The 12,954-nt window shown below is 30.1% G+C and overlaps 1 protein-coding gene across 1 annotated transcript in view; it reads right to left on the bottom strand.

Annotated features, from left to right (window-relative positions):
• Positions 1-12,954, bottom strand: part of SNTG1 (syntrophin gamma 1) — a 280,357-nt gene that overhangs the window by 198,280 nt on the left and 69,123 nt on the right. Inside the window, exon 7 of the mRNA XM_011372125.1 lies at positions 510-612. Coding sequence (XP_011370427.1) covers positions 510-612 — 103 coding nt within the window. The remainder of the gene's footprint in view (positions 1-509; positions 613-12,954) is intronic.

Below are 12,954 nucleotides of genomic sequence, written 5' to 3'. Positions count from 1 at the left end.
TATAAAATATATAGATTTTATTTCATTATATGCAAATGATACAAAAATTTTTAAGTAGGCCTTATGAAAATTATTACATATCCACATAGACAGGTGCATCCTTTACTCTTGCATTTTCATCAGGACAACTTACATGTAAATGCTTGTTTAGCAAGTCCAGTAGCCAAATAAATGTATATCAGCTTTTAATTTGAGAAAATATATTCATCAAATATTATTAATAAAGTTTAATAGATATACACAATGTATATATTTGATATCATACTTATTTTTAATAAACAATGCTTCTCAAATTATAGAGTAAGAAAACTGTAAATGTAATGAATAAATTTTGAAACAAAATTAACATCTGTTCTTTTTATATAAAGAATAATAGAATGACTTGCGACATAAAAAAAATGTTTGTATTCAGGCAGAAATCCCAATTTAAAAAATAATTTACTAATTACTGTCAGGATATAGTAAATATGGTGATGTGAGCATTTTAATTAATCTTCATAAATGCTTACATGCACAATCTTCATTCAGTGGTAGTTTGAGGAAAGCAGGTGCTCTTTTTAAAAAAGACACTGTTAAGGTCACTTCTTCTCCAGCATTTCTAAGGACTTGTACCTAAAAATACAAAAGCATTAAAAAAATACCATTATCAGTATGTTCACAATATTTTTATGATTACAAAACCTCTTTCTACCATTCTGTGGTCCTCTGTTCACTCACAGTATCATCGTCTTCCATTCACATTTATTGGGATTGTCTTGAGTATACAGTCTATATTAGGCAAATATGAGGAATTTTGAAGTCTACAGAAAGATGCAGTGCTCAAACTACTATATCTAGTAATTTAATAAATATTTATTGAGGATCTGTTATGCAACATTTGGAGATATACAAATCAATGACCTTATATATGTCATTCGGAGTGCTAATTTTACTTAAATCAAATTGCCCCAATTCACTAATATCCTTGCAAAAAATGAATAGGTTTTGTTTTCCTATTATATTATCATTTATGTTCCTTTTCATGAAAATTTAGAAAAATAATAAAGACTATCATTATCGATAACTCGTGACATTTTCCAAATGATGTAATTATGAGGTCTAGCTCTATCAGTTAAAATGATGTCAATTTCTCAAAACATCTAAGATAAATGTAAAGAACGCTAAAAGAATTACAAAAAGCTGAAGATTTATTTATTGGAAACATACCTGGAAAAGATGTAGGTATATCTATAGTTTTAAAAATGTCACATAAACTAAGAGGAGAATTAAGAATAATTAGCAAATAGCAGTTAATAGACATGGGGAAATAACTGGTTATGGAACGTATACAAAATGTGCTCAACTTCAAGTCATTAAAGAATTGGCTATCTAAATGATTTAAAATAACTTCTGGTCCCAACAAGATGACATAGTGTCATTTCTCCCTACTCATCCCTAGTAAGTACAACCACAAATACTAAATAAATAAATAAATAAATAAATAAATAAATAAATAAATAAATGCGAGAGACAACCAAAGTAGAATTCTGAAAATTAGAATGAAAATGAAGAACTGATTAGGGGCCTCAGGACTAGAGGAATAGGACAGATGAGGGCTGTCTTAAACATTCTTACCAAATACAGAAATTAACTACCCACTGGTGTGTAAAACATTCTTTTATCCACTTAGTGGCACCAGGAACCTAACCTGGAAAAGCTCTTTTCACCTCCAACAGCACCAAGAATAAACAGTAGGTGCCTCGCTGACACAAGTTAAATCAGATCAAAGTAACAACAAACAGACTCTAAATATATTGTTAATTAAACCACAGCCCACAAAATTAGGCTAATGTATGTGTGCTAAACAGAGTTAATTCTTGGTAAAAAAAAAAAAAAATCTTAAATAAGAGCCAGAATATCTTGACATAATAGGCAAAATGGCCAAGATACAATAAAGTATTTCAACAAGAAATTACAAATTCTCACTTTAACTGAATGAAAAATTACAAGGTTTTAACAAAGAAATACAATTTATAAAAATTGACCAAATAAGAATTAGAACAAAAATACAACAATATAAATTTAAAAAACAAAACAAAACAAACAAACAAAAAAACCATGCTGGATTGGCTCAATATCAGAGTGAATAAGACAGAGGATAGAATCAGTAAACTTGAGGCCAGAACAATAAAATCAACCCAGTCTGAACAACAGAGAAGATACAGATACACATGCTGGAAAAAACATATATTTCATCACATTAACAGTAGAAAATAGGTTTAAAATGAAATACATATATATATATACATAAAATGAAATACATATTATATACATATAATCAATGTGATAGAAGCATTTCATAACATTCATTTGATAAAAACTTATAGAAAACTGAGCCTACAAAGGCATATCCATACTATAAAGAGTACATACAACAACAAAAAAAAACCTTTAAGAAACATCACAGTTGATGAATTATTAAAACATTTCTCTCTGGGTTCAGAAATGAGGCAAAAAAAATGTCAATTATCTCCATTTTTCTCATTATTTCTTCAGATTTTACTGTAATAAGGCAAAATAAAGTAATAAAATGTGTAAGTGTTGGAAGAAGAAATTAAACTCTCATTATTTAGAGGTAACATTTTTTCGAACATAAAAATCCTTAAGAATATATAGGCTTGATTACATGAGACATTAACAGGTACGCTAGTAAGCAAATTTAGTATAGAATAACATAGATACAAAGTTAATAAACAAAGATCAATTGATTTTGATTTAATATCAACAAACAAATGGAATATTAATTTTTAAATAAATGAAAAACTATGCTGTGCAATGAATTACTAGCCATAATATTGTAAAGATATCAATTTTCTTTTCTATAGATTCAACACAATCCCATTCAAACTTACAATTTTCTTTTCATTTAATTTTTGGCTTAGTATGAACTTATGAACTTGGCTTATGTTTTGCACTGATATTTAATATTGATATTATCATTATTTTCTAACTGTTCCAGGAGTTTGTGACTCAGTGAAACATATGGAGCTGTAGAATGCAATAACTAAACTCTGAGATTCTATAGTAAGTGTACAATAGACAATATCTAGAGTTAAATAATCAATAAATAACAGTAGGAGCATTTTAAGTGTAAACATGATAATAAATTAGACATAAAAAGTTAAATAAATGGTTGCCTCAGAAATAGACAACGGACAACTGCTTTTCTTTTAAAACTATATTTATACTTTAATCTTGAAGTTTTGTTCAGGTATAACAGAAAAAAAAAGTATTTTTTTAACTATAAAATCTCACCCTAGAGAGATAATTTTGTTTTGTTTTTAATAAAAGATCAGTTATAGGTATCTTTCCCAGTAATCACAATTTCAAGTTCTTGATGTGTACACATTTTTAATTAATGCACAAATATTCATGTTTTCAGTCAACAGGATTGAGATAATACGTTTTTTATTCAGGCGTTCTACTATGCTTTGAATGCATATTTTATCTGCCTGATAGTGTCAGCTTGGAGAATATAAATTCTATGTCATGAATAATGATAAATGTCATCTTCCTACAAAATCAGAGATCTGCACTAATAAATCCAGTTGTCATTTTAATTTGCATTCACATTTTATAATGTAAATCAAATGCTGTACATTTTAATCAGATAATGTTTTAGCACAGTTATTGCCTTGGGTGTGTACATGAGCAAAGGGACAGATTGGTAAATTGTGGCAATCAGTAAGAACAGAAAAGGGAAATGAAATTAAAAGAGAGATTTATAAGTTTGCTCAATTAAACCATGATGCACCTAACAACTCAGTTCCTGAACTGAATGTTCTTAAGTTCCATTCATCTGTCAACTTCATAAACTCATTTTCTGTTCTTTTCCCTTTCTTTCTTCGACTTGGAGTCCATTTTTCTTTTATGAGATTCTGAAGTGGAAGTTAACTATCTGCCAGTGCTTTGGTGTATAAAGTCAAGAATGCTCATGACTAGGGATTATTTTAAATTTTCATTTGTATAGAAAAGTTTTAAGCTCAAAGCACAGAGATTTTCCATAGACTCCTTACTCCCCCGCCTGGACAGCCTCCCCCATCGCCAACATCCCCCACCAGAGTATTATATTTTTTTCATTTGGTGAACCAACATTGACACATCATTATTACCCAGAGTTCACAATTTACATTAGGGTTCACTCTTGGTGTGTATATTCCATGGGTTTAGACAAATGTATAATCACATCTATACACCGTTATCATATCATACAGAATATTTTCATTGCCCTAAATATCCTCTGTGCTCTGCTTATTCATTTTTCTCTCACACTCAACCTAAGGGATTGTTTTTAATTGATAAAAAAATAGGGATTTCTTCTTTGCCTGTACATAACTTCAGCTCACATCAGGAATCTCTGTCTCTGTCTCTGTCTCTGTCTCTGTCTCTCTCACACACACACACACACACACACACACACACACACACCCCTTCAGTAGCAATAAGAGCAGTGACACAGCTTGGGAAGATAATAGTTAATAGTCTGGCATGTCGGAATGAACAAATAAGATTTAGATCTCAAGGGAGAAAGATAATTATTGCTACTCATTGATGACAAAAATGGACAACAGTTACCTAGAATTTCACTTTAACTTTGGACTCATCCCTCTTGATATACTTTTAAGTGCAATAAATCATATCCTTAAAGTCCAGATTCTTAGCTAAAAAGAAAATGAAATATGACTTTGAGGAATGATTAAATAGGTTGCTATATAAGCAAAACACCCATGTTAAAAATAGATAAAATAACATGCTTTACTATTCATGTTAAGATAGGATTAAATGTGGACATTAAATAAACAGGTCTTTTTTGTGCATTGGCTTTAGATTGTGGTGGGGGAGATACTTGACATGTATTACAGGGTAAGGGTTTAAGATGAAACTGTAATTTAAAGCCTTTCCTAAAATGAATGAGAGAGTCCTCTAGCCATTCTGTATCTACTTTCACATTTATGTTTACAGAGAAATGTGCAGAATGACAGGATGAGGGCACATACTACCCTTTTGGTGGTTTGAGTACTGGTGTATACATTTATATTTACAGATCACACATGAGATCATAGTGGCTGCCAGTTTTCAGGGCAGAAGATAAGGCCTTCTAAAGAGATAAACTTTCAATCAAAAAAGAAGTCTATAAGATTCATAAGACCTAGCACTGTTGGGTTGGATAGTAAATAAAGTATAACAGCAGAAATGATCTAACTGGAAAGTAGGGTAGAGACCTGAATACAGAAAAAATTATATCACATCATCATTAGTGGGTAAATTAACTGTGAGAAATCAAATATAATTCAGAATTTAGAAGAAGCAAAGACAAAGAAATAAAGAATTTGAGATGATTTAGAAATATCGTTTCTCACATTGAGAGATATTACCACCAGGTCATACAGATCAGTGCTGAAAAGCTAGGAATAGATAGAATGGGGATGGGGATTAAGATTATTAAACATACAGTTGAACAAAGGTATTGTGACATTACTGAGGATGAATTTCATTTCATCATCTTTCCTGCATTTTGTGAAAAACACTTTGTATATGTAAAGAAGTACAATAAGATCCTTTCTATAGGCATGTCCAGTCTATATTTCATGTTGTTTTAAAATGAAGAATCATAGTAAAAAATGTACATTAGGTTATGTGTTTTAAAAACTATGGTTGACTGAATAATAAATTTCAGCTCTAATAATTGATGTATAATAATAGTAATATATAATAAATTTTAATATGAAAATAATTATTTACTTTAGGAGGCAAGAACGTTGAAACACTTGATTGAATTTTACGGAAATATTTAAGACTATGACTAAAATAATTCTATTTCTTTTAAATACCTCACTAAAACAAAATTCTATGTAATAAAGGTGGGTGAAAAGCCACCTTTAACTCAACAGCAGAAAACTTTATTAGCTTGCTAAATTGACTATAGAAATACTTTTCATTATTTATTTTAATTTCAAGATGATTTCCTTAATTATTCAAACAATATTTTAGTTTGTTTTCTTATTGTTATGTGGCTAAATCACTGGTAAATGCCCTATTAAGCAGGTGAAATTACATTTTTAAATTGATAAAAACATTATTTAAAAAAATCAGAAACAGATGAATTTAAAACTAAATTTTATCTAATTATTAAATAAGAAATTATTTAAGCATAAAATTATTGGTCTACTCAGTCCATGTTATTGAATCAAATGAAAATAAAAAAAGGTTATATAAATAGTTTGAAGAAAAAAAACAAGAGATCATTAATATGAATATAAACACAATAAATTTAAATTTGCTATTAGCATATAGAACCCAACAAATGACAAATGAAATTGTACTGTGAGCCTTTATTTCAATAGAACATACCTAGATAAATATCAAAAAGTTATTATCAATATAATTAATTTCATTAACAAGTTAAATTTACATGCGTTATCTATTTATTGTAATAGATAAATGATGGATGAATAGATAGATAGATAGATAGATAGATAGATAGATATATGATAGATAGATAAATAGGTGGAGTTTTTGTTTATCTCCATTAGAAATCCTGAAAAGACATTTTTGTCAAATTGAGCTGCATTTATAATAAAAATGATAAGAAAAATAAAAATAGAAGAAAATCTCATGATAATTCTTGAATATGTTGGCTGTTACCTGAGCCTAGCATTGTCTTTTCCTACATATTTGTATAGCTGAATTTTACCTCCTTCTACTCTGCTCCAAAACCATCCCAATGAGTCTTACCTTCATAATTATTTAAAATTATAGCTATCTAAAAATTTCTAACTTCTTTTACTTGCTTTATCTGCCATTTTTCATCCCCACTAGCACCTTCCTACTTACCTTGTACTGTGGCAATATGCTATTGTCTGTCTCTACTCTATGAAAATGTGTGTTAGACAAGGGCAACAAGCTATATCTTGTCCACAGATGTATTCAAAAAGCTTAGCATGGCACCTGGTCCATAAAAAGTTTTCATTAAATAGACTTGAATGAATAAACTTAATAAAGTCAACTTTAAAAACGATCAAAATTATCCTAAATGTTAAACCAATTAAATCTTGTCAATTAAAATCAGGTACTAGATAAAGATGCTCAATGTCTTCAAAAATATTTTATGATTTCTTGCAAATACAATAGAAGAAAATAAAATTACTTTTTATAAATATTAAAAAAATAAAATTATCTTTATGAAAAACATAATTGTTTACTTAAAAATATTCCACTAACATGCTAATTAGAATTTAAAACAAATAAGATAACTATAATGTAAAACACCCTTTTCCTACACTAATAGTAAATAATAATAAAAAAAAACATTAAAAATCAGAGGGAAAGAAACCTATAAAATCTGTACGAATTTAACAAATAGGGCATAGATTACTTTGAAGTAAATTGTAAATTCTCATTGAAGGACAGAAAATAAAATCTCAACCCTCTCAAGTATATGACTTATACTAGATAAAGTTTTTTATTATAATAAAGTCAAATTTTTTGAACATCCAATAAATGCTTTAAAAAACAATAGAAGTAGTGTTTAGGAGGAGTTGAAATATCAACATCCAAATATGCTATTAGGACATATCATTAGAAAGATATTGATAGACATAGACAATAAGTAGAAATGGGTAGAAACTTTAAAATAGATCTAGTGTACTAGAACATCTAATACATACTAAAGATATATATTTTTTTAATCTAGTGTTCAAAGGACTGGTTATCACTAATGGTGCAGACACCTCTGGCATTTTTTTTTGAAAAAAATGAACTAGGATACTATTTAGAAGGTACACTAACAACACATCTTAATGATTTAAGGGTTTAATTTTAACCATTCTTCCCAAATTATTTTTTTAGGAACTTTTCCGGGTTTTTCCTTTTCAATTTTGGAGTGAGAAGAATACATTAAACTAAACAACAAACCCAGAGCTTAGATGAGAAAGCTATATAGGTAGATAGATATGTACAGAAATGTAAATTTTGCAACAGTTATGCCTGTTCTTTAACTTTAGCCAAATTAGTTACATCTTTCAAAAAAAAATGTTAAGAAGACCGTTTTTTATTTTGTTTTTCTTTTTATTTGTTTGTTTGTTTTGTTCCAAATTTTTATAAGCAATTCCTACAGAAGGCCACTGTTCATTTAACCCTTGACTTTATGCTTGGATAATCTCGAAAGAAAAGTTCCATGGTTCTTAGATTTGCTGAGGCCAACAAATAGTGAAGAACAGTTTTCAAGTTCATCATTTCACTCTTGTACTGGAAAAAAGCACGAAGAATAATATGCTGTAATCTTGCACTTCATTAGATATTAATTGTAGTTTAAACAATAGAAACAAAACTAGACCAACATGGTAAATGCTGGCTGTATTATAGCAGGGGCTCCACCCATCTTGACTTGACTATCACTATCATTCTTAATTAACCTACACACATATCAATGGTTCTTTAAACACTACACTTTCAGAGATGACAACACAAAATGCAACATTAAAATATTTCAACAATAATTCAATATGGCAATTTGTTCTGTAGTGAATATTAGACCACAATATCTGACCAATAAATTCTTTTGATTTGTTATTCTGTATCTACTAAAAATTTTATATTCAGTTGTATGTTTAATGATATGTGTATATATAAATGAATAATGTATCATCAAGTGTGCAAGTTATAATGCAGCCTTAAATTTATAAAATAAAGCCTGTGAAGTAAATAAGGCAAAAGTTATTACCTATTATTTTACAAATGAGAATTTCAAAACATTTAAAGTTAAGTGACTTGTTCAAATATACGGCTAATATGTAATAGATTGAAAAGTAAAACTACATGTGTAAATGAATTCTCCATTCTTCTCAACTGGGCCATTTTTCAAAAAATTCAATGGCTTTTATTTAATGGCAAATCTTTAATATTTGTTGAAAAAGCATATTTGACTCTCATAGTAATTTCAAGATGATATTCACCATCTCTTAACTTCCACATATGCCTTCATCTATAGTTACACGACACCACCTCACTGCCCTCCTGAGAGGGAGATAGAAGACATCCACTCAGGTACAAGAAAACAAGATAAAATGGAGTATGTAGCTTCTCTCTAAATTGTTAAGACTGTTACTTACTTGTGCATATTTTCTTTTTAAGATTGATAAATAGAGTTTGAATCAATATAACAAACATACATCAAGTGTCTACCATATTCAGAACATCATATTATGTAATGTAAAATGTGCAACATTGATATGAGAATGATAAAGCCCTTTAATTCCAGAGACTACCAAACTAGTGAGAAGGCAAATACTCACAATAAATTAAAAAGAAAAAGAAAAGCAAAGTATATAAGGAAGTTTTTTAAAAGTAAATAACATATGTAAATTATTCAGACACAAATCTAGTCAGCATCATAGGCATCACAGTATTTATTTTAGTCACTCTGCTAATAACGTCACTAAAGTTTTGTATACTCTTCTTATTGCTTAGCATGATAGAAAAACAAACAAAAACAAAAACCTCACAATACGAAGGTCTCAGCCACTAAATTCTGCAGTTATCTCATTGGTCATATTTCAGAGATCATCAGTGACTTTGTCAAATTAGCCAGATTCAATTACCATCCCAAATGTAATCAAATCTTTCCCGAGGTCCTGAAATATTCAAACCAGATCTTTATGTTTGAATGCCCCCCTACTTTCCTTCAATAATGGAAAGTATATTTATAAAATGGAGTTATTGTACATTAATAAAGTATATATATTTTCTTCAGATTTTGGAGGAAGGGGAAAGAGGACATATTTTACAGACTGAAAATATTGTAACATATTTTAATGTGTAGCTATGATATATTTGAGGGTGAAGAGTGAGGTATAGAACATGTCTATATTTAAGAAAACCCATTATTTAATATACAGATGATATTATTTTGTATAATCACGTTGGACTGAAATGCACATGTGTATTCTAAATTTAAAATATTAAAACCACAGCTACATGAATGTCCAGTTTGTATATAGTGCACCAGATTTAAGTAGAATTCTTTAAGAAAAAAGAGAAAGTGTAACATTATTTTTATTTTTTAGAATTCTGTATAAGATTATCTCATATAAAATGAAGATTTGTCAAGATTTGAAAAACAAAGTTAAATATTATCACATCCCCATTAGATGTACAGTTGCAGCATACGATACTAAATATCTGTTTATACACATTATCAGAACATATTTGCACAACATAGACCCAAGAAGTAAGTATTTTAGAACTGCTGGTGCTCTTTCTTGCCATATATTGTCATTCCGTTCTATTGCATGAGTAATTTAAATATTATTCTGAATTTTAAATGCCACCTCCTGTGATGCTCATTGAGTACAGTACAAATACTCTGAGACCATTAGCATCATGGTTAGGGCCACCAGAATAGGCTGTGACAGCATTTTCTTGGTAACTGAAGTTTGTGTAGAGAAAAACACAGCTGTACTGCCATTAGAAAACAGTAGTTTTTTTTTAGGAGTTTGGTAATGTAAAACACTTGAAAATGTGTATGTCTCAAATATAATATATTAAATGACTAGGGAGAAAATAATCTGCTTTATATGTTGCTAAATATATGAAGAAAAATTATATTAACTTTATTAATTAATAATGACTTCAAATTTTAGTCTTTACAGAAATCTCTCATATACATAAAATATGTTGTATATATGACAATTATGCAAGCCATAAGGTATTTGTAAAATTGTTAGATAGTTAGCTAGACATGAGCAGTAGGGGAACAAAGGAATAGATTCCCAGACTGGAGATCGCCCAAAGAACACCCTATTGGTAATAAGAGAATCACACCTGCATCCCCAGAGGCAAAGGACAGGACAGCCATAATCTTAACTGGTTTAATCGGCCACAGACACCTATGCAGAAGGTAATAGCCTAAACTGCCCATAATCTAAGCTTCATTATACTATCATTATAATACCATGTTTATCCTGGAAGTTCATAGATCTAATTGTAACAGACTGAATTCTGAGTAAGCACATGCACAATAGGCAAAGTGTTATACAGCAGCCAAGTGCCAATCAAAATGACCTCACTTGCCAATTACTTAAGAATGCCTTTGAAACCGCCTATCACAGTCTAAATATAATTCAGAGATCCCCACTTCTGGGTTGTTACAGCACTCTGTTACAGCTCTCTTTGTTAAAACCATGGTCTTCTTTGCATCATGCGTTGTCTTTCTAAGATATACTTTTAATAAACCTTTTCTAAATCTCACTGACCTGTGATTCTTCACTGTGCCAATAAGAAAGAACCAAGGAAAAATGCTAATTACACTTCTCCACCTTTATTCCCCGCCATTCCTTTCATTGACATGGAAGTTCAAATCGTCCCCAGTGGTAAAAAAGTTATGTGTGATATATGTACTCTACAAGATGCATGTACTTTATTTGGAAGCCATGTTATATTTCCATCTTATTTATATGGAAATTACTAAAAGTATATAGGGATAACCCTTAGCAAAATTATAAACAATTGTTTTTTTACTTTGTCATTTTGAACTCCTCTCTAGTCTACTTCCTATTTATAGTCTATCAGAGTTTCTAAAGACATTCCTGCAATGTAATACCTGAATGACAAAACAAAGAAACAAACAAAACAAAACAAAACAATCAAAAACCCAGTCTTCAGGAAGTCTCTCTGTTCATGCACTTGGTTTCAGGCTCAGACTTCATTCTCATCCTCATTCCTCTCCAAACCATCCACTCAATCCAAAGGAATTGCCAGGAAAGGAGTAAACGCATCAATGACAATGTGTTAAAAATATTTTGGCACCAGTCTATTTTTATATTAGCCTTCACATGTCTTAAATCTGCATTTTGTCAGAACACATCTGGAATCTTATGCATCTTTTGTGACTTTGTAGCAATGACTTAGTAACAAAATTTATACTATCTCTTTAAATAAAAAGAAATAAATTAATGCTAGTTTCAGAAATCTATAAGCTAATCACTTAAGAGGTAAAATTGAAATAGTTCATTTAGAGATTTTAAAAGAATGAGTGTTCATTGAGGTTATGTGAACTCACAGATAATACTTTTAACTGAAACAATGTTGGAGAAAACTACTGATTGTAATTCTCGCAAACATTTCCTTTGAAAAGCAAGTGCTAAGTGGGTGAGAATAAGGGAAGATGGACTTTCTGCCTAGCTGGGATGTTAAAGACACTAGACTCAGGTCTTATAAATCCCCTATTTCATTCCTCTTTCTTAGTTATATTTGAAGTCCTGAGTACAATAAGAGTTAATGTTTCTTAGTAATTAGAGGAAAGGAAAAAAAGCTGCTTTTACTTCCATATCTATTATTGCTCTATCTCCATAGCAACCTGAAGCACCAATAACCCAGACAGAACTGCTTCACAACTACAGCTTAGTGAGAAAAAAGAGGAAGCATGAGAAAGACATGTTGACAGATTGATTGGGGCAACAATTTGTCAGATCACTGAACTGGTAAATCGCTGCAACAGTACTGCTGATTCTGTTTCTATTTTAGTTTTATAAACTAGAGACTCAATGAAGATGTCTCTAACATATAGCATGCTGGGCTGAAATCTAGGACCAGCACTGTTTCTGTTCACTACTGAACTGACCATCTCAATTCTATTACAGTGTAGAAATCACAAAAACAATAGCAATGCTTTTTGCATTGTAAAGGGAATCAAACAAAACAATAAAGTATGCCTTCTCTTTGATATTGCTTTGTGAAAGAAACTGAAAAGGAATACTTAAACATTTTCCAAACCAATCATCAAACTCTCTTTGATATAACTAAGAGATATATTCCAATTGTTGACGAGGAAAAATATCAGAGAGATACTATAAGTTCTTTCATTTAGTCCAGAGTAACAAAGTGGAAAACAAAGGGCAGGTCTCTTGATAGATATAT

This window comes from Pteropus vampyrus, unplaced genomic scaffold, assembly GCF_000151845.1.
Source record: "Pteropus vampyrus isolate Shadow unplaced genomic scaffold, Pvam_2.0 Scaffold201, whole genome shotgun sequence".
NCBI classification, from domain to species: domain Eukaryota; kingdom Metazoa; phylum Chordata; class Mammalia; order Chiroptera; family Pteropodidae; genus Pteropus; species Pteropus vampyrus.
The sequence above is the reverse complement of the archived record's forward strand: the minus strand, read 5'-3'. Positions and strand labels throughout refer to the sequence as shown.